We start from the raw sequence: 24,123 nt of genomic DNA, 5'->3' as shown, positions 1-24,123 counted from the left end.
AGCTAAGACAAAGGCTTTGCTGAGGCAAACTGAAAACATTAAAATAGATTGAATTTTCAGTGGAAAGCAAAACACGCTTCCCTTGTTTTTAGGGCAAATGCTCCTTATAGAGTCCTTATTAGATAATATTTCTTTTTAAGAACCCATTTTTGTCAATATTATATGAGACAAAGCATTATTCTGGCCTCAAGAGTAAGATGACACTTGTGTTATAATAAGAACTAATTTTATACAAAGGGCAAGTACTAATTTTATACTAAGTGCTATTGTCTGCAATTCCAATATTTTGTATTTTGCCTTGACAAGCTTGTCCAATTAATTTAAAAGAAGATTTTCAAGAAATGTTTTAACATAGGTACATTATTACTGGATTTTTTAAAGAAAAGTTATGGGGAGATTATTTTAAAGTCTCATTCAACGAATATATTTTGGAGACTAGAAGATGTTTATGCTGAAAGACTTCTAAGAACTGTATTTTAGAAACACAGAGGGCCATCAAATCTTCTACAGTCACGAGTCTCACAAGTGTTCAATTTTGTTTACCAAGAGTGTCATCATGTAAGAATATCAAGCAATTTATCCAATCACAAGAAGCATGCAGGCCGTAAAACCAATTAAAACAATGACTTGACCAAGTGTCACAAGTCAAAAAGAAGACACTCAGGTGACTTAGCTAAAATTAAACACAGTGAGAACATTACCAAAAGTTGCTTGAAAAACATGGAGTAATTAAACGTGTTGCTTAATTTATTGCTGAGCTGAAGCACAATCCATGTAACATTCCTAAGAAATTGCAAAGTGATGACAGTTGAAAAAATACTAGAAGTCGATCTGGGTATGCATCAAAACTGAATTCCAGCTATACGTGATATTACAAAGCTAAAAAAAGGGCCTTCCAATCACATCAGAAAGCCATCATATAAACAGGAAAATACCTGTGCTAATTTGGAACAATGTGAAGAAAAAGGCTGTTGAGAGCACTTATTATGTAGGATAATTCAGGATGTAATTATTGAATTATCTTTAATAAATATAAATTAAGGTACCCTTTAATTCGACAGGGACTGCCAAATCACATCTATGATTGTTTATATTTTACTTTTTATTTTGAAAAAATTATAGTTCACAAAAATTTTCAAAAATATGTATATGAAGGTTTCATGTACTCTTTACTCTGTTTCTCCATCATGATTTATTAAACTTAAAAAAGAACAACTTCTTAATTGTGATAATTAGAAAATTAGAAGCAAAATAAGAATATAGGGATGGAGATGTATAATTGAATGAAGCAATCCTAAAGGCAAAGAATCCAAATCAAACAAATTCAAAGATACAACAATAACAACAATAAAAGCAAGTCTAGGGGCATCTGGGTGGCTGAGTCAGTTGAGCGTCCCACTCTTGGTTTCAGCTCAGGTCTTGTGGGTCATGGGATCCAGCCCCAAGTCATCCCTCAAGGGGGAATCTGCTTCCCCTCTCTCTCTCCCTCTGCCCCTGGCACACGTGCTCTCTCTCTCTCAAATAAATAAATAAATCTTTTTAAAAAAGCAACTCTAGATGAAAAACCAGAGAAAATAAGTTAATTTTAAAAGAATTATTCATTGTTTAAAGGAAAATTATTTTTCTTTTCCCTATTACTGCCCAAGTCACAATCCACTGAACTTCTCAATGAGGGAAGCAGTTGGGATGTAAATGAATGCCTGGGAAGGCATTTTTTCTTAAATGAAGTATACCAGTGCTCCGAAGATTGCCAAGGAGATGCAGTGTGTCTGTGAGATCTTTTAAATTATATAGCCTGCAATAAAGTGAGGGCCTTAAGATTATAGATATATATAATTTAACATCATTTTTAACATCATATAAATATATACATATATATGTATATATATATATATATATATATATAATTTAACATCATTTTTCTCATCTCTGGTCGTACTCCATTTTCCTGCTGGTGCAATGGTTTATAAAGTGTTTCTGTATCCATGATCCAGGGCTCATCAACAGCTGTGCACATACATAAATCTGAAACTAAAGGAACACATACTTCTCTATAGATAGATTGCTCCCCTGGCTGAGTTTTACTATAATTTCATGATTCATCCTACAGAATATTTTAGAGCTTTTTTTTTTAAAGATTTTATTTATTTATTTGAGACAGAGAGAATGAGATACAGAGAGCATGAGAGGGAGGAGGGTCAGAGGGAGAAGCAGACTCCCTGCCAAGCAGGGAGCCCGATGCGGGACTCGATCCCGGGACTCCAGGATCATGACCTGAGCCGAAGGCAGTCGCTTAATCAACTGAGCCACCCAGGCGCCCCTATTTTAGAGCATTTTTATGACATAGAATGCCTCAGGGTCCTAACCTTTTGCAGGACCAAAACATACATAAAATTTTCAAAAAGTGGTGTATATTTTAAAACAGATGTTTTGGTTTTGGTTTTGTTTTTTTAATATCACTGGGATCCTTAAAAGCTCTGCATTTCTGGGAATGTGATGATTTTTAATGGCTGATTGAGTAGGGTTAAGTTAGGGGTTTTTTGTTTCCATTTGTTCAACATATCCTAATTTCTTCAGAGGAGAGCATGTTTTTGCAAAAGATACAACCTCCAGGCATCTAGCTTTACTGTTAGCAAACAGCTTTAACACAATGTTAAAGCAACAGTGGATGCTGCCTAAGGTATGGATTCCAAGCAATGCTATTACACAGAACTCATAGTGCTTATAGGGGGGAAATCACATTAAGAATGAAATGTCACATATCATATGAACATGCCAAAATATTTATGGATTACAAGAAGAAAGGTAATGGGAATGTGGTTATGAAACCAGCCTGAAAAAGAACTTCTTTTTTTTCTTTTTTAAGGACTGAGAACAAATCACATTACAGAGACTAAATTTACATTAACAGTTTTGGTTAATGAAATGAAGTTGTATTTTTAGTTATGAGGCTGTGGGTAATATTATTAGACAATTGTATGAATTTGGAAAATGACTTTAAGAATGACTGCCATGGTTTTCCGTCCCTCTGACCCTCAGGTTGTGTATTTTTTCATTCTAACAAAAAACAACAAGTAGAGTTCACATGCATAAAATATAAAAAAGAGATATTCAAAACTGCAAGTCTAAGTATACTAGCAGGCCAATAGTAGTTGTAAAGAGGAAAAAACATATACACAAATATATTTGCATGCATTTCCTTACTTTTTCCCTTGGGGTGTTCTGTCGAAAAAAATGAAAACAAACAAAAAAACAATTGCTCTTACACTCTTAAAACCTTCAAAGATAAAATTACTCCCCCAACATGTTGACTAGACTGTAATTTTTCCATCCCCTTCCCCCATTCTCTCTCCTCAAATTTCAGTGTTGCTCTGAGGTATTGCCGATTACTACTGTAGGTGTGTCCATAATTTGAGTGCAAAACATTGACAATGAATCAACCCAGGATTACACTGTTTAATCATTTTCAATGATTTATACCTTGCAGTCGTCTTAAATACAGGTGAACACATAATCACATATAAGCAAATACAAAAGAAACAGGTATCCTTGCCAGATGAGTTATGATTCTATTCAAGGCTTAAAGGAATGATTCAGTTCCTAATTGATGCTGGGGTATCCAAGATTAATTGAATTCATTCTTTCTAGTAGAATAAATGCTTGATACTGAACATTGTTCAATTTCTTTTTTTTTTTAAGATTTTTTAAAATTTATTTATTTGAGAGAGAGAGAATGAGAGACAGAGAGCATGAGAGGGAGGAGGGTCAGAGGGAGAAGCAGACTCCCTGCCGAGCAGGGAGCCCGATGCGGGACTCGATCCCGGGACTCCAGGATCATGACCTGAGCCGAAGGCAGCCGCCCAACCAACTGAGCCACCCAGGCGCCCAAACATTGTTCAATTTCTTGTCAAGCAAACATTTCTTTGAAAACAATTGTTGTGAAAGGTAAATATACGCAGTATTTATTTTTTGTTTTACCAAATACATCTCATAGCAATATTGTCAGTAAAGACTTGACTCTTTCCTTCATATTCTCTCTCTCTCTTTCTCTCCCCTATCCCATATATAGTTTTTTCTTCTATAATAATCCTTTAATAAGAAATGCAATTTGGGATTCATCAAATATAAGACAGAAAAGGAAAATATTTCCAATACCTTCTACAGGTGTTTTTGTTTTCTTAGAATCTGAAAACACAAAGATAAATTATTGATAAAGCAGATATCATAAATCAACAACTGATTAGTTTACAATAAAATGCCAAATACTCTGAAATAATCTTCAATAAAGTGGACTGATCGCATAACGTATTTCTAGAATATGGGGCTTAAGGAGAAATTACTGTTTTTGAGAAGATGAGTATTAGAGTGAGGCAATACATAAGAAATTTTCTGAAATAGAAAGACTACAAAAAAGGACAGAGATGAAAGAAAATATCCACATAAAATTTGCACAGAGATTACATTGTGCCTATCAAAGCTAATGACCTTTTAATAGAAAGTCAAGCTGAGCCAATATATGGTCTGCTTCCATAAAGATGGGCTGAAGCCTGTGAATTTAGTCTGTGTTTTCTTCATTTGCTCAATCTAAAGCCACCCAGATCACCTGCTTTGCACTCCCTGAATAATCAATATATTTACAGGACAAATATTCAATCATTTCTATTGTAATGGGAAAAAAACAGGTTGACGTCGGCTCAAAGGTTACTGATGAATATATTATATTTAGTAGCTGTTATGGAGTAATGTGTATTCAGTGGTCAGCAGACATCTATTTTGCTTTTAGTCTTTTGGGTATTCAGCCTAGATCTGAAAATTTTATGATTTTTTAGTATTTAGGTCATGTAACTTTCTGTTCCTATCACTTGAAAATAAAATGAGAGGTTTTTGACCTCATTTTAGAAGAGAGGCATCTGAAGTTTCTACTCAGAAATATTTTATTTATCTTTTGTGGTTTTTCCTTTACCTCTTCTATAACTTAACTTGAAAATTTTCTTGATATTACTGAAATTATAATTGTAATAATGAACTATAAATTGATCATTGCAAAAGGTAGATAAACTGTTTTCTGGCTGATAATTATCTGCTTGGCAGATTTGTGTGCCTTATAGGGAAGCGATTGATACCATAATTTTACTTTCATAGTGAATTAATAGAGCTAAAATGTTTGAAGATGACAATGGGAGTTTATTCACAAAAAGCAGTTAGGTGGTCAACTGAGTTGTTTTATGAAAAAATGATTACCAATGACAGTAGTAGTGAGGTAGAAGTAAAAACTCACTTCCATAGAAATAGAAGCTAGAAACACATTTTAGAAAGCAACTTGAGAAAGAATCTTGAGAAAGTCATAAAAATGAGCATGCTTTTTGATATAGTAAGTCCACTACTAGAAATCCAAAGAGAAAAATGCTAAAGTATCATAAATACATATATATAGGAAGAAGTTTTTTTTATGACATTGATTTACATGTCTAATTAATGGGAATATTAAACAGTACCTTCTGAACAGGAGTGGAACTGTTAAAGAATTCATAGACATCCACATAATAGAAAAATACAGTCATTCAAGTGATATTTTTGCACCATCCTCTTTGTGAATTTCTGATTTCTCTGTAATAGGGGTAGGTTGCATGTGTAAGGGAAAAGCAAACCCTATTTTGAAAAATAATAAATCTTTGGAACAAAACATTTACTTATTCACTAAACATCTATTAAACGTTATTATGTCCAGCATGGCACAGTAAAAAGAATATTAAGCTAGATTTCTCCTAATATCCTTCCTGCCCTGTCAAAAAATATTTTTCTTGATATTTAGTTTTTCCGTCTGGAACTATAACTGAGTAGGCTAAATTTGCTATCTAAAATGTGCTTTGCAAGCAATTTCTCATTCCTTTCCTTCATGAGTAATTACCCTAAATAGATAAGCAAGTAATTCAAATACATAGAAAAATATTATATAAAACAGTTTCATATAAGAATAGGATAAATATCCTCTTATTCATATGCCTAACAATTAACTAACAATGCAGACACGGATTCTTATAGCACGACAGCTGCAACGGAGAAGTGGAAAGCTCAATGATCTTTGTAAGTTCTCAATTCATTTGGCGGACTCCAGTACACTAGAGTGAGATTTCTGCCCACCCAAAAGGTCACGGGACTCTCACTGACCCTAGTGTACAGCCAATATGGAAAACACAGGAAGATTATGACAAGCACATGGTCATTCAGGAATACAATTGAAAAAGCTTGGGAAGACTGGTAGGACGGAGAGATAAAGTGTGGCGGGCAAGGAGAAGACTATTTCCACCCCCACACCTCTATTCTCTGACTAGATGCTGGTGTGGGGTAGATATGGAAAGCTGAACACAAAATGTGCATCTGTGAAATGTCTGTTGTTTAAACCTACTTTCCTTCTCATTCATAATAAGAACTGTAGTATAGGAACGCCTGGGTGGCTCCGTCAGTTAAGCATCTGCCTTCGGCTCAGGTCATGATCCCAGAGTCCTGGGATTCAGTCCCACATTGGGCTCCTTGCTCAGCGGGAAGCCTGCTTCTCTATCGCCCTCTGCCTGCCACTCCCCCTGCTTGTCTCTCTCTGTGTCATTTAAATATTTAAAGAAAATATTTAAAGAAAAAAAGGAATTTGTAATATAATGTGCCAGGTATCAATTGCATTGAAATGAAAGAATAAAAAATGTGAAGTCCAGGATCAGGTAAAATATAGAGCTTATTGAGATAAAGTAAAACATTTCATGAAGAAGAAATGTAAAAAAATAAGCCATGATCTCACCAAGTAGGTTTTAAAAATTCAATACATGTTTTCTAAAAACGAGAGCTATAGTGAAAGTAACTTAAAATGTCATTATAAAATCATGTCTTTGGGTTGGAGTCAACAGAGCAGCAGACTTACACAAGTAAAATACCTGAACAACAAAAAACATAATGCTTAGAACTGAAAGATCACATACTGACCCTGAAAAGCTATTAGTACCAGCCATTAATACTCAGGCTATTAAACTTCATTATACCCTCTCAGCACTCTGCTAAAACGGCTTAAAAATATTATAAAGGCTTACTCAGTGAATATACTTCCCTAAAGACCATATGCCCAATAATCTGAACAACAGTCTTTTATTAAGAACATCGAAGCTCACAGCAGCTGTGATTTGTTCGCAATCTGTTCAACTCATCATTCACTCATCTTTAGCAATGCACAGTAGTTTCCCTCATCCAGGGGGGATATGTTCCAAGACCCCCAGTGGATGCCTGAAACCAAACCTGTATATACTATGTTTTTTCCCATACATGCATACCTATGATAAAGTTTAATTTATAAATTAGGCACAGAAAGAGATTAATAATAATAAATAATAATAAAATAGAAAAATTATAACAATGTACAGTAATAAAAGTCATGTGAATAAGGTCTCTCTCAAAATATCTTACTGTACTGTATCCACCCTTCTTGTGATGATGTGAAATGATAAAATGCCTGGGTGATGAAATAAAGTGAGGTGAATGATGTAGGCATTATGACTATTGTTAGGCTACTATAGACCTTCTAACCATGTGTCAGAAGGAGGGACATTTGCTTCCAGGTGGTGGTTGATCTCGGGTCACTGAAGCTTCCAAAAATGAAACCGTGGATAGAAAGGGACTACTGTATCAGGTATGGTCTATTATAGTCAGAAGTGATGCCAGAGAAAAATGAAATACCAGTTGTATAGAAGGGAAAAAATTACTCTCTGGTAGTCTGATAATGCAGGTGATCAAGTATTCCATTTCCATGTATAACTTGCCCCATTGACATCTTTATTCAGTTACAATAACAGATATTTTCCTTTGTTTTTCAGCATAATTTCTCTTCAGACTTCAATTCTGAAGCCCTAATTTACACATGCATTAAACTTACTTGTTCTTGTTCTAGCTATAGTAGATGATAAATCTAATCTGGCTCATTCTCAATGGAACTATATACTTCAGAAGATAAACTATGTGCAAAACTCAAAGGCTTTCCAGCCCCTAGGAATTCATATCTGAAGCTAAGTTTAAATGAATGGGGTCTACCTAATCTGCTAGTGCAACCCAAGTAGCAGCTAGTAATCAAAATACACCTATGATGAAATTGTCAGTATTTGGCTATGATTTCTCAGACCTAAAAAGCCACTGGAATATAACTTCCAATAATAATAATAATAATAATAATAATAATAATAATAAATTCTTCCTTGCCTGTGATGTGGAAAATTGAGTACCTACTCATATTTCTTGTGGATATTATATTGATCTTAAGAGTCCTAGATATTACTGATTCATTCACAGAATAAATATTTGTTAAGCAATGTGCAAACTGAGAAAATGTGTTAGTCCCAGTAGGGGATAAAACTGAATTAGACAGGGTCCCTTTAATCAAAAGTTTTAAAGTCAATTAAAGTAGAAGGAAAATGAATACCAGCAATATAAGTACAAGGTGGCAAGAAATCAGCAATGGTAGGGAGGTATAGATAAATTCTGATGTGAGATTATAAATGAAAAAGAAAGTATATTTAATTGAGAGGGTCAGACAGATGTCTTAGAGGAAAGAGAATTTTTCCTGAGCCCTTAAAACATTGAATATCCATAGAAGGAAAAGATAAGCTCTGTTATGATAACAGCAGGAACAAAGGCAAGACAGCAAGTTGTATGTGTAAAATTGAGAATGGCTTGATACAAATGAAATATGTGATACATACAGGAAGAAAGTGGGTAGAAATATAAGGTAAAGGCTCCACCGTGGTGCCATGGTGGCCAGGCACATATCCATATAGACCCTGTGGGGGCCAAGTTTTAAACCACAGCTCATGTGAGTCTCAGCAGAATGCCTTTTGATCCTTCCAGAACATAGCTGGATGGGAGGCTGTCATGAGACAGCTTCTTATCACCTCCTGAGTTCTCCTGCCTAGAACACTTTGGAATAGAGTTGCAGACCATGAAACCATTTGGCTGCAGTCTAAAATTGGCTCCTCAACCCTGAAATGTCCCTAACTTGTGTTGCATTATCTGGCCTCTTTTCTTTGGGTGTCATTGTTTTTTGGTGTGTAGGATAAGAACCATGAAATGTTGGCACCTTCAGCTACTCTTGCTTTTACTGACCATGGAGGTAAGGAATTCTCTCTAGCTCAAAAGGGCTCATTGTATCTTGACTAGTGGAATTATTCAGGCCTTGGCTTTGTCTTTGCCTAGATGTATACATGACAGGGGGTCAGGAAACAGACTGTGGTGACTTGGATTATAGGTTAAGGCCTGTAGACTATATTCTGTGGTTGGTGTGGAGCCACTGAATATTTTAAATAGGTAACAACATGAAAAGTTTTATGAAGTCAGTTCAATATTCTGAAGGACCCTATTTAGTGAAAATATTATAGGCATGATTATTATATAGGTTAGAGATTCTCAAAATTTTATCTCTGGTATCCTTTCAATCCTTTACAATTTTAAAAGATCCCAAACAGCATTTATTTATGCAGTTTTTATCCATTGATGTTTATAATTTTAAAAATTAAAGTTGAGGAAAATTTAAAATATAAATTTACTTATGCATTTATTAAAAAAAGAATAAACTTGTTACATGTTAACATAAGTAATATATTTTTATGACAAATATATTTTCCAATACAGAAAAAAAATGGTGAGATGAGTGGCTTTGTGAATCTCATTAATGTCTAGTTTAATGAGAAGACAGTTGGATTTGCATTTCTGCTTAAGTATTCAATCTGTTGCAATATCGCAAATTATGTAGCCTCTGGAAAACCCCAGTGCACGCTCATGGGAGGATGACAATGAACCAGGCAAACGATGACTTCATATTTTTATAAAAATAGTTTTGACCTTGAAGAACCACTGACAGGGTCTCAGAGACCCCCCCCCCCGGGAGTCATTGACCACATTTTGAGAACATCTGATTTCAGAGATCGTTGCCCTAATTAATATGAGAAGTTAGAAAACCAATGTGAGGACACAAACAACAATGTGAGGTGAGAGCTAGAGGACCAAGAGCTGTGAATGAAGATTAGCCTTTCTAATTATTTTAGGAAAGATTAAACAAAAGAGAGTTCAGCCAAATTAAAAATTCTAGAAGACTAAATGCCAGGGGCAAAGGAGAAACAGAGGTTGAAGCATAAGCCAGAATTTGTGTCTCTGTGTCTACAAAGAGAGTGGGGCAATTACATAAGAAGAAACAGAGAGAATAAGCACATTTTATAGAGAAAATACAATTTGATGGGACTTTGACTTTGAAACTAATGGAAAGTAAGAAAGAATGTGTGTTAACAGATGATGAGTAAAGTGTCTATAAGGGAGAGAAAGAGTGGCATACAGGGGAAATTTCAGTAGAAAAAGGCTTATAAAAGGACCCCAGTTGAATAGTCAAAAATGTCCCTCCACTTAAGCTATGATTGCTCTGATGCCAAAACTCCAAAGAACAGTAAAATTGATGGGCAAAGCTCAGCAGAGCCAAAGGTCTCTCTTGTTAAGGTTTCTGAGAGAGACTTGATGGGACATAGAGGATAAGATCTTAACATGAAAAGCAAATCTTCAGAGTTCAGTATTCAAGAAGCCCTTTGCCCCCTGGTGCACAGATCATCTTTGATAATAAGGAAACTGGTATGTACTTATGTTTCTGCATTTTAAAATTCGCTAATGAAAGAACTTCCCAGGGCATTCTAGTTAAGCCTTAAAACCCTCCTGATTTTCTTCTTCTCCAAGAAAGTAGTCAACCATTAGTATCTTTGAACTATACCCCCAAGAGTTTGAATGTGAATAGAAATAAACTTTGTATAAAATAAAATGTTGAAAATCCAAATTGTATGTGGTAATTTGTATTAAGCATGCTTCATTTGAACAGACATATTTCCAATAGAGGCAGGAAACCTCTATGGAAAAGATTTCTATAATCTTATTGAGATTATAGAAAATAAGAAACAAGAGCCAAGACCCTTATGTCTGTATACCTCTCTGCTCTGCTTAACAAGAGAAAGGGAAATAGAAACTCATGAAACAAAATCAAATGACTGCCTAGAATAGCTGGACATTGAGTCTGTTCTCCTTTATATGCTGGAAACAATGAAAATTATTCTAGATAGCTGTCTTTGTTTCTTAAACAGCATAATCTTCGCAACTACAAAATTTTTCCAAATAAGAGATAAAAGATAATCTATGAAACTCTTTTGAAATAACAATAATATAATAATAATAATAATAATACATAGGGGCATATGTTTTATATATTTTACAGCTGGTGGTGGACACTGGATCACTTGACTCTCCATGGCAAAGCTCTGCCCAAACTCTCCAAGCTTTTCCAAATATTGCATATTGATTATAAACAATTTCTCAAAAAAGAAAAAGAAAATGAGGGATCTAATCCAGGAAAAATAGAACAAAAAACGCTGGAAGCATAGCAATGAGGAAAAAAAAAACCAAAAAAACAATATAAAGCCTAAAGCGATGCAGTTTGTAATTTGACTATTGTTTCATATACCCCAAAGTCTTTTAATACTTTGGTTTGAATACTAATGAATGGAAAAATAACTGTTCATGTTACTCATTTTCCTAAATCAAATGGTAAATTGTTCATTATTCCTAAGAAGGAATGGTGGGAAAAGATTAACATTTTTGAGGACTGTCTATATCAAAAACTGTGCTGAGGACTTACTACCTCTTTTTTCTTGTAACATCTCTGTATCCTCACCACAGTGTTGATCATGTAAATGATGTAATTTCCAGAATACACCTAAAGATTTGTTATGCGTACATGGGGAAATAAACACACTAACGTGTCTTAGTTGGCTTTATTAAGATACCATGGTTTTGTTCTCTCTAAACAAATAATGGCTTACTAAAATATTTTTTCTGTCTCCTATCTATGGACTCTTAGATTCCTGTTTAAAAGAAGCAGAATGTGATTCCCAAGCTGCTATGATTATGTAAAATTCTGATGATACTAAATATAAAATATAACACTTGCTTTCTATTTTTTTCAGGTTATATGAACACTAATTAGAATATTATTGTCATTTTCAAAGTTAGAAATGATTGCTTATATCTTCATACTATTTTTACTAAGAAAATAAGCCTAGAATAATGAACAGTGGTGATATCTAGACGCTGTCTAAATATTGTCAGGGTACATGAGAAACATCTCTCTAAATAGAATCACAGTGACTAAGACGGTCTTAATATTTCCCTTAGCTTGACTAAATTTTAGACAGGTGTCTTCCTGATTATAGGCCCCCAACCTCCCTTGTATTAGTACATTTACTTTAGAAAACTTGCAGCTGTAAATTCTTTCTCTGTTCTTTTGAAATATAAATCTGCTACACCCAGAAGTATCTTTCTCAGGATCTAGGAGACATCCTTTTGAAATGTAATCATCAAAGGGTATAGTGTTCTATATCCCAGTGCCTATAGGAGGGTAGGAGACTAACTTCAATAAGCAGCAAACATAGTAAACATAGATGGCCTAATCACAATAACCATCGCCCCACACCCCAACCGCCCAATGTTCTCTAGTACCTTTCCACTAGCTCATCTCAGAGCTTTAAAATTCTCAGGCTTTCTGTTTCACTGGTGTTGGATTTCAACTTCTACTGCAATGGATTTGAGCCCTATTGCAATCGTCTTCAATAAAGTCTTTCTTACCTGTTAAATTCCATTGGGTGTAAGTTTTCTCTGACAGCAAGGAATATTTTACTCCATCTCAGGACACTCTGACAAAGGAGGTGGTGTGCAGGGGATGGACTATGGCTTATTTGCTATTTGCAACTTAATAGAACAAAGTAGCATCAGTTGCTGGTCAATGTCAGAGATATAAGTAGTTAATAGTGTAGAATATATTTTTCACATTTTTGAAATGTGATAAAACTTCTAATGGAATAGAAGTTCTGGGATTTTGAGAGGTTATGTTTTATCCCCTATATCTTGAGAAAGACAAGATTTATAACTGTTTTTTTAAAAAAGCAGTGCACGCTTTTATATGAAGTAAGGCAGAAAAATACATTCATGAGAAATGTCTGCATAATATAGATCCAGTTATCCAAAGGAAACACGGGTGAGATGGCAAGCAAAACCCAACTCCGGATTTTGGTTAATTGTTTACACAAAAGGCATAGTGGAATTTTTGCATTAAACATACCTTCCTTCTTTTCATCTTTTTTAGCTGCTGCTGAAATAAAATAAATAAAATAGTGTTAAAACATACTAACTGATCATTCTTCAGAATACTCTTGGGAATATGAAACTGTATTCCATGTATTCATAAATTGAGTGGTTATCTATGCACAAATTAATCCATCCAACTTCTGCAATATGAGAACAACCTGAAAATATTATTTTATGTGAAGGTTTTTTAAAAACTCAGATATAAGCATAAGACCAAAAAAAATTAAAAATATATTGTTACATAGACAAGAAGTCAAATAAATAAGTACAGTATATGTTTAGTATAAGTTCATTTTAAGTTTGAAATTGTTACATCTGAGAAAACCACAAATACTTCTAGAAGAATATGACTAGATCTATGCCAAAAATGGAGGTGATATTTCATAAATTATCTGTGCCTAGCTACTAAGAAATTATGCACCAGTTTATTATATGCATTTGTTATAGTAGTGTTTAAAATGTCTTAAAAAAAAACACAAAAAACAAAAAATAAAATGTCCGATTTCAGCAAGGGGCAATGACAAGTCCACCCTCCTTTTAGCAAATGTATACCACCTTTACACAGAGAAAAGGCACAGCATGCTTTAATCACCTTTGAATTCTTTCTCTGTGGTAGAATTCATCTAATCCTGGATCATGAATCTAAATCTGGATACATGTTGTAAATTTATGTGTGTTACCAGAAACATTTGGGGGAGGTACTAAGTCAGCCTGAGATTGCTCCAAGCAAGATGACCCTTGGTTCTGCATAAAGTTTATTCAGGAGCCAAACCCACTCCAAGAAGTCTTAGGCCACATAAATTGTATCAAAGATTGTGCACATCCCCTTCAGGTAATCCTGCCTGAGTGAATTAGAATTTGCTGGACCACTTAGACCCAACATTTAGGACTACTTTGGGTGTCTAGTCTGTGCTACAATTATCAAAGCACTTTCATGTGCATCTTCTCACTGGGGCTTCACCTAGACCCAACTATGTTCTTACTGGCTACAGAAAATTCACTGCCTAGATGACCCTCCATCTGCTGAACATAAACCTGCCCAAAAATGAATCCTCACCTCCTCCCTTAAGCTAGCTCCTTTCCCTGGGACTTATTTTTCACAATATAATCATCCTATTTACCCAGGCTCAAAAGTTCAGTACCATTTTTAATTTTTCCTTTGTTTCATTCTGTATATTCTATCAAATATTATTTCTTCAAAATGTCCATCTTAGTTGCATTTTTTTCCCAAGTCATTGACACCATCATAGTTGAGGTTGTCTCATATCTTGATAATGACAATAAGCCTGTCATAATTATCACTATTTATTTAAGCTGTCTACATTAGTAATGCTTTTTTCTCTGCCAGTTTATTCTTTAGTCATGCTCCAAGCCCAAGTGAAGTCATTCTTCATCCATAAGGAATCTCTCAATGCCCAACTCTTATTAAAAATCATTTTGTCTTAACTAGTATGACATTTATTATCTCTACAGTTCAGTTCAGTACTACATGATTTTCTACTTATGTTATTATTTAATTTCTTATGTCTCCAAATTATAATCTATAGTATAAAGTCATTTATTTCATACTCTTCTCCATCTCAAAACTATTAAGTTTTTTTAAAATTTTAAACACACTGCAAGTATCATTATCAATTTTGTCATTTTATACTCCAAAATATCAGGCTTTGCTACAGCAATACTGCCAATGGTGTTCAAGCTCTGTCTCCTAATGAAGTACATGCAAATATTAATTATTTCTATGCATTATTTAATTATGTGGCTGTGCTATTATAAAATCTAAGAAAGATCCATGGAGGATGTGCACAGCGCAGGTGACATTTATCCCTGCTTGATGTGTCATTGCCATTTTCGTGAACAGCCCCAAACTCTTGCCTTGTGTACTATGTTTAATCAACATGTTCATATAATTTCCTTAACAGAATGGTTCTAACAAGTCTAACAAGACTTTGAAACTCTAGGGTATTAATGACTCAACACTAAATCTTTGATTCCAAAAGAATAATTTCTGAGGCTGCCTTGTCCAGCCTAGTTGGAATGTAAAAATGAAGAGCCCTGACCTAAGCTCAAATTTGAAGCAAGTTTCCAGATATCTCTGCCATTTCCTCCTCTTGAATTCCCCTGATATGACACTGAAGTAACATTAAACTCCTGCCTCAAGTCATAGTTCCACAACCACTAAAGCTCTCGGAAGCTTCAATCAAAGCAGAAGTGTCTTAGGGCAAGTGTGTGTGTGTGTGTATGTGTGTGTTTATGAGAACTTACATTCATTAACGCAATGATTCTTTGAACTGGTAGCCATTTGCTTGAGGAAATGATTCTGAGTTGCATTTTCATGAATAAAATCCCAAGTGATAATAATATTTGTTCTGCTTTTCTACAGCCCATAATATTTGTTATACTCTCCTAAAGAAGAATCTGTTTTCTTGAACAACCTGATGATTAAATGAAAATTAAGAATTGGTATCACAGCTCCTAATCATCCGAGTATATGCATTGCTTATACATAGCATCAATGGGTCAAATGGAATGCAGCCAACCCATCTTACAATATTTAATATGATGATTCTGCACATGGTTGAGTCCAGGTTAAATGCAACCATGTTATATGTTATATGCTGAGGAGTCTGCTAAAAGGGCCTTCTGCTCAGTAACAAATCTAACAGCATCTAAATGTATGTCCTTTATCGCTAGATATTGTATAATATAGCATAGGAAAGAAAACAAAGATTCTATTAGGGGAGGAGTGGGGGAGATGGGTTAAATAGGTGATGGGGCTTAGGAGTGCACTCGTCATGGTGAGCACTGGGTGTTGTATAGAAGTGTTGAATCACTATATTGTACACTTGAAACTAATATAACACTAACACTGTGTGTTAACTAACTGGAATTAAAATAAAAACTTAAAAACCCGAAAAAAATTTCCTCTATTAAATATTTTACCTTTTATAACCTAAGTGTGATCTGTAAAGTTTTCATAGATGACAAAATTCAGAACACTCTGTCCTTCCCTTATGCTTTCATCAAATTTCTTTTCATGGTTTAAGATTAAGGGTCCTATAAATCATATTCCATTCTGTTCACTTGGAGACACACAGGAGTTAGGATAGATTTCTCATAGGATGTGATTTCAGATACTCTCCCTACTTGTGCTCTCTCTCTCTGTCAATTAAATAAATAAAATCTTAAAAAAATAAAAAATAAAAAATAATTTTATAGGAAAATTATTTTAAATAAGTACTTTTCCCAAACTGATGACCTAAAGAATTAATATCTTGGGGTGCCTGGGTAGCTCAGTCAGTTAAGCATCCAACTCTTGGTTTCAGCTCAGGTCATGATCTCAGGGTCCCAGGATAGAGCCCTGAGTTGGGCTCCACGCTCAGCGGGGAGTCTGCTTGAGTTTGTCTCTCTCCCGCTCCCTCTGCCCCTCCCCCTTGTTCTCTCTCTTTCTCTTTCTCTAAAATAAATTTCAAAAAATAAATAAAAATAAATAAAATAACCAATCAATATTTTTCTAAAGTTCTCTTAAAGGAAACCACTTTTGATGACCCAAAGATATTAGGAAGTGATGAAACTGATTTTCTCAGATGGCTTATACAAATGAGGGCGATTTCTTTGTAGTCATATCTGGAACTCAATTTATGCAGTCTTAATATAGATGAAATAATATTAATTTAATAACAGTCTGACTGATTTTTCTAATATGACACAAATTGCAAGGTATAACTGAAAACATTGGAAAAATTGTATATTATATATATATATATATCTCTCTATCAATCTTCCTATCTATCATCTATCAATCTATCTATGGCTTTTTTTTTTAGAAATATAAGTTAAAGCTCAATGACTGAAACTTGGAATCAACATACTAATTCTTGGGTCCTTAATGGTTCTTCCAACTACTAAAAAATAAATACTCGAAAGGTGTATTGTAATGCAACAATATTTTCTGTAATAACCCAGCAGATGGTGCTATTCTGCAATAAACAGCTTTTGTTTTGTCAGTAAAGTGCCATGTACTTTTCTTTAAAAAAAGAAATAGAAGTGTTTTATTGCTTACCTTGTGCCGCAACTTTTAGAGTCCCTTGTTTGGTTTCAGGAGCTTTCCCTAGATCTTATAAAGAAAAAAGATAAATTACCATGAAGATATATAGGATATATAACCCCCCAAAACAGGGGAGATTAGAAAATCAAAAACAAACATAAAAACATTGCCCTTGGCACTCAGAATTTTTGTTAAGAAAGGTGCACAATTGTTAGGGGGATCCCTAAGAAATTAGGTTTATTGAGACAAAAAAAAAAAGTTTCTCAAAACTTCTTGCCTTACTTTTAACTGACCATGGAGCACTTTGCATTTGTTGGGCTCCTGAATTTGAAAATCTCAGAATTCTTTGTAAATTATTTCTGTATTATCAGATTTCTGAAATGGATGGAACATTTAGATATAAATAAAGTGGCTCATAGAAGCTCACTGAGTGACTAATATGAGGATAAAGCCCAGGACAACCAATATCCAGCTCCAGTCTTTGACTCAAGATACCATTCCCTGTCCTGCCTTAGTGTGGTCCTGGGCAGCAGTATGTGTTGTGAGAGAATGAGAAAACTTCACTTTTGAATCTTTCTTCCCTCTTGTCTTAGGGTTTTTGTTTTTATTTTTTCAGAAATTTCTCTTTAAAGAAACAGGATACAAAAACACAGATGATATATATTTAAATGTATTATTTAATTAATTAGCATGAAAAATAAAGGGGAAATAAAGATTTCAAAAAGCAGTGCTTATTTCTCATTTCACTAAATAATGGTTCATGATTATCTTCAGTAAGCTTTCAATAATTAAATTATCATTTAATAATATGGGAAGGAAGATTTGATCATTTGTTATAGATGTTGACCTTTATTCATTCACCACATATTGATATGGCACCTATTATCTGTATACAGTAAGCTATGTGTAAATGTAGTAGCTGATACACATATATACTCAACCTTATGTTTAATTATCATCAAATGTTGATTACAGCTTATTTAGTATTACACTTTTAGAGTTATAAGATAAGATTGCATCAGAATAACATGCAAAGAATCAAAATTTCCATGTTTTTTAGGCAAACAAAAGAGATTTTGTTTCTAACTCATGCCTTACCTCTTGTTGGTGAGTTAATCATTCATTTATATCATAACAAGGATTAAGAAAATGCCAATTTTTCATTCTGCTTTTTACAAAAGAAATATTATTTGATTCACATGTGATTTTTATTATTACCCTATTTATTATTCAGAGAAAATATTTTTTGTAAAATTAAGTTGATTTCATTTTACCTATGATCTCTTTATTATTTTTTTTTTTCTGGAGGAAAAATCCATGCCAGCTACATGCTAGTGCTATCTTTGTCACACCCAGAATAAACGGCCTCAATAATTAGTCAAGATTTGTATACAGATATTGGAAGTTTTAACTAATGTATTTCTCAGTATTGCTCCAGCCCTATAGCTACATGACTAGCATCTGGTAGTCACTTAATAATATTGGTAAATGAGAAATTAGATGAAAGGATGAAAGGATAGGTCTAAAAGATCACCAGAAGTACCCTAGACTGCTCTGGTGGTGTTTCATTCTTTAAAGATCTCGATGCATCAGAGAATTGTAAAGTAGTTCCTGATTTTTAAAAAGAATATTTTAAAATTGCAGTCAGTATAGTACCTTAGAATTTTAACAGCTGTTTTCCTATCTTCTCTCTCTTCTTTATGTTCTCTTAGATCACGGCTCCTAAAATGATCCCTCCACAATGAAGATTCTAAGTCACCACCCAGAACGCTCAGCTGTGAATTAGGGGGAACTTTTCTTAGGGCCTTATTACTTCTCCCATTGATCATTCAGTTACTCTGTCAGATGCTCTCTCCTTCAGTGATCGGTGGCCAGATCATGCCCCTGACTATTCAGCATTTTCCATTTGAGTATCCTTACAGGTGACAGACTTATCTCTCAAGAGTCACATCTTCACTAACTCTACCCATTATCTGTCTGGCTGTGTGCATGTTGAGTGGGCATGTTTTAAGGACTCATACTCTATGGACTCTTTTTTCTGCTATGCCATAGCTCTCCACCCCTCCACCTCCCCCAAATCCACCCACCCACTAATGCACAGTGATAAATTCTAGATACTGTTACCAGGTAAAATGTGTTATTTTAAAGGGGTCACATTACAGACAGCATCCACCCACAAAGAATGACTTTAATGCAGCTAATTCTCAACTCTGTAGCAGTAAAATATTATTTGTCTTTCATAATTCCATCTACTCTTTCTCTGATCTCAAGCTTTTAAGTAAAAATTAACAGTTTAAAACCAAATGCTTTCCAACAAGTCTGCCAACTTGCGTTCACCCAACATCAGTCTCAAATCTATTGAGGACACATGAAAAGGTGAGGAGATTTGATATCTGCTGTGTACAACATTTCAGTTTTCAAAACTACAAGGCTTTAAGGAAGGAGTTAACTCTGAGACCATAAATGAACAGCATTAAGGCCACATCAAAAATTGCAGAAGAGTGAAAATACATCAAATCCATACAAATTCTTATTATAAATAATTGTTCTGTCTTTTATTACTGCCAACTACAAAAGAAACTAACTTTTTATTGGGAAAAATTTCAAATATCTATAAAACTAAAGAAGAAAGTATAATGATCTCCATGTACTTAACACCCATTTAATAATTATCAAGTGATGGCCAGTCTTATTTTTCTCTGTATTACCCACTACCTCCTCTACTTGCTTCCCAAATGAAAATTTTATTATGGCAAATGCAAATGATTTTATTGTTCCCAAGAATTTATTTGATGATTTTTATAGTTATATTTTTGAAATCAAATAGAATGATTTAAATAAAAATGCAGGATGATAAGAAAATTCAATGAAAGATTATAATAATTCTGAAATTAATAAATAATATTTTGGACTGCAAAATCAGAGATAGGATGGACCTAGATTAATATGTCAACATAGTTTACTTGGGGATATTTTAGTAGAAAATTATCAGAGAAGTTAGTATCCTTAGGTTCCTGAAACGTGTTTATATAAATCATCAAGAAACAGATAAGCTAAATGGAATAGTCCGACTTACAAAATTGAAAAAATATTATGAGTCTGCAAATGTTTTGTTAAGGAATCAATTTTCGCATACAGGTTTAAATATTTGTTTAATATCATAAACTTTTCATCTATAAGATTCTTTATACTGACTTCTTTTAATGTCAAATATAAATTCATTGAGTTTTCAAATGTAAGTTTCACATAATTTTATTTTTTTAAGATTTTATTTTTAAGTAATCTCTATACCCAATGTGTATATCCCAAACTCACGACCCTGAGATCAAGAGTCGCATGCTCTACCAACTGAGTCAGCCAGGAGCCTCTTCATATAACTGTAACAGCAAATGGACTGCTACACTGAGTTCAGTGGTGATCTTTGACTAATGGACAGTAGATGAAGAATAGTATTGTAATGATCATACTTGCATTTTAAATATTTTCTCCAGTTCCCCTCAAAATAAATCATTACATTTGTAATATTTTTATTCTTTTTTTAAAAGATTTTATTTATTTATTTATTTGAGAGTGAGCGAGAGAGAGAGAGAACAAGAGGGGTGGAGGGGTAAAGGGAGACGGAGAAGCAGGCTGCCACTGAGCAGGGACCCCAATGGGGGGCTCTGTCTCAGGACGTTGGGACCATGACCTGAGCCGAAGGCAGATGCTTAACCGACTGAGCCACCCAGGTGCCCCTAAGGTTTTATTCTTTAAAGTAAGTTGGGGGGCGCCTGGGTGGCTCAGTAGGTTAAGTGTTCCAACTTGATTTCGGCTCCAGTCATGATCTTGTGGTTGTGGGATGGAACGCAGTGCTCAGCAAGTCTGCTTGTCTCTCTCCCTCTGCTCCTCCTTGTTCCCCACCACCACCCCACTTGAACTTGTGTGCTCTGTCTCCCTCTCTCTCTCAAAAATAAATTTAAAAAATCTTAAAAAAAATGAAGTTGGGAGCGAGCATTTTCTCTTTCAAAAGTAACAATCAATAATCCGTAAATAACATTTAAATCCCTTCACAAAACAGCAAAATACAAAAGAAAGAGCTGAAGGAAAAAGAGGTGAGTAATCTGACAAAGGCAGGAGAATGAATGGCAGCAGGTGGTCAAGTAGTTAATGGTTTCTGATGACTTGGTCTTCATCCTGGTCATTTCTCCATAACTAGCCCACTGGACTCAGCAGTACAGATTTCTATTTCAGTGTGTGATTGTATTTTAATTATTTACTTACAAAACTATAGCTTCCTACTAATCTATAAATTCCTTGTGATCACTGATGAGTTATTTATTCAACTTCATTACTCTAGCACCTAGCAAAATAAAACTCTCTCAAAAACATGTAAGCAATTGATTGCATAAAAAAATCCAACTATAAAAGTGGAAAAAAATCTAATTGACCAGTTTTAAATGAGTCATCAAATTTAGGACTCTGTTTCATTTTTAAGATGATAAAAACTAATTCAAACTCTTTTTCTTTTTGATCATTTATCATATGATATGCAAAAAGTGTTTTAATTTTAAATTTCAGAACTTTATTTTCACTACATTTTAGTGTGACCCTGACTGCAATTTGGAATTTTTTAGAATTTCACTATTTCAAACAAATTTACAACAGTTTGCATGGATTTGGAAATTTAGGAATTCTGTTTAAAAGCATGACATGAACCAAACATTTCTTTAGGATTCAAATTACGAATCAATTTTCTTTCATTAATTTTCAAAGAAAAGAAAAGAAACACATCTCCAAAGCCATCTCTTGCTAATTCTAGTAATGGGAAGAATTTAGATTGTTCTTAGGTAAGAAAACTAAACATAGAAAAGTTGAATAACTTTTCCACAAACCAGGAAAGAAAGAAATATTTACTGGCTCAGCAGCTGACCTTTGAACTAGCAATATGAAACCTTGATCCATCAAAATATATACATCCTTTTTTGACTAAGATACTAGACTCTAAAGTTTAATCATCTGGCAATCTAATGAACTGCTAAATTAAGCCTTAAATCATTGTTTCTATTCTTATAAAATCTAACTTACTATTTTTAGATATAGATACTCCTGAAATAGAGAAAGGTTAACATTTAAGCCAAAAGTTACTATATGCTTAAAAGGCTTAAGCTAAGCCTCTTGTACTTCATAGCTCCAGGAAAGCATATTTCAGAAGCATTGCTTCATCTGAGTATGACAATTACCCTATTGAGATGAAATTAATCATGAAGCAGCCTTCGGCCATCCTGCCTGACCAAGGGGGACTGAAGCCTGAAAGGAGGGCCTATTTGCTGCCAGATATGCAAATTGCAAAAGGTGCACAATGCAATAACATGAATAATTTATCAAAATAATCTGTTATTGCTAGAGGTTAAAAACCTAAATAAACTGGCAGCATCATTTACAATAGGTAGCATAATTGAGCTTCTTTTATTCCCCCAGGAAATTTTTATTTCATCAAGCAATGTATTTTGTTTGAGAATCAAAGTAGTTTTTAACTTAATATCTTAGCATTACAGAGTTTAATTCAGAAAAAAAAGATTATTCAATGTCTGCTAAAATATTCCCTTGATTTTTCTTAATCTTTAAGAAAACATACTATCATTTCGATCAAAACCATTCTAAGCATTTCTTAATTTGAAAACAAAAGAACTTTGATGTTTTCATTAAACGTAAGTCAACATCTATTTATAGTTTCTACACATGGAATCAGCTTTTCCTCATATTATATGGAGAGAATTGATCATAGGAAAAAAATCTTGAAATTCAGGCAGAATATTCACTGTTAGAGTAATGTACATTCCCCAATCATGGCATTGCCTGGTTGTCTGGATAGAATGTGTTAAGAAGGGAATTCAGAATTTAGAGCTGAAGACCAAGGTATCAATTTATTTAAATGACTAAAAGAAGGAAATTTTTTAAAAAATAAATAAATGTTATAAATGAGACACATATCATATGGCCTTCTATCCTAACATAAAGGTGTCTATATATGTGTGTGTATATGTGTGTGTGTGTGTGTGTGTGTGTGTATACATAGGCATGTTAAGGAGAGGGCTGACTCCATTAGGTTAAGAAAAAGCTTCCTGCCACACAGCTAGTAAAACAATGAAATGCAATATTATCATGGGAAGATATGAGGTTGCTTTCTCGGAGATGCCAGCTAGAGAGACACCTGTCTTAGAGGAGTCCCAGATAGATCTGCCCCAGCTGATCACTCCAGGTCCCTTTCTACCTTCTACAACACCTTTCTAAAATCAATGACTATGAACACCAGGAAGAGTATTTGAAAATGTTACCTATATTATGTTTTCATAGCAATTTTTTAATTATTTATTTCTTTTTCTTATTGAGGCTTACATTGGTAGTCCTCCCTTATCATGAAATAATTATTCCTTTGTTAATATTTTAAAAACAAGTATTCTGACCACCAACCTGAACTGATTCTCTTAGGAGAAGCATACACTTCTTAATACATTTAAGACTCAAGTAGCTAGGGTGTCTGGGTGACTCAGTTGGCTAAGTGTCTGCCTTTGGCTCAGGTCATGACTCCAGGGTCTTGGGATCCAGCCCCACATCAGGTTCCCTGATCAGCAGGGAGCCTGCTTCTCCCTCTCCCCCTGTTTATGCACTCTGTCTCTCTCTGTCAAATAAATAAATAAAATCTTTTAAAAAAAAAGACTCAAGTAGCTATTTAATGCTTTCATTGAAATAAATGTTATAGTTTAGAAAATTATTGCTTTCCCATTATAAATGATTTATTTCTTTAGCAAGGTTTGCTTTTGATTCTTTATGCAAAACAAAACAAAACAAAACAAATTTTAAGGACAGTTAGGTGTTTATTTGAGAATAAGGAGTTTATT

At 34.1% G+C, this 24,123-nt stretch overlaps 1 protein-coding gene across 1 annotated transcript in view; it reads right to left on the bottom strand.

Annotated features, from left to right (window-relative positions):
• TRDN (triadin) overlaps window positions 1-24,123 on the bottom strand; it is a 394,231-nt gene that overhangs the window by 95,776 nt on the left and 274,332 nt on the right. Inside the window, 4 exon segments of the mRNA XM_044917545.1 lie at window positions 3,205-3,222; window positions 4,156-4,185; window positions 13,172-13,201; window positions 17,261-17,314. Coding sequence (XP_044773480.1) covers window positions 3,205-3,222; window positions 4,156-4,185; window positions 13,172-13,201; window positions 17,261-17,314 — 132 coding nt within the window.

This window comes from Neomonachus schauinslandi, chromosome 8, assembly GCF_002201575.2.
Source record: "Neomonachus schauinslandi chromosome 8, ASM220157v2, whole genome shotgun sequence".
Lineage (NCBI taxonomy): Eukaryota > Metazoa > Chordata > Mammalia > Carnivora > Phocidae > Neomonachus > Neomonachus schauinslandi.
This window is presented reverse-complemented; position numbering and strand designations above follow the sequence as displayed.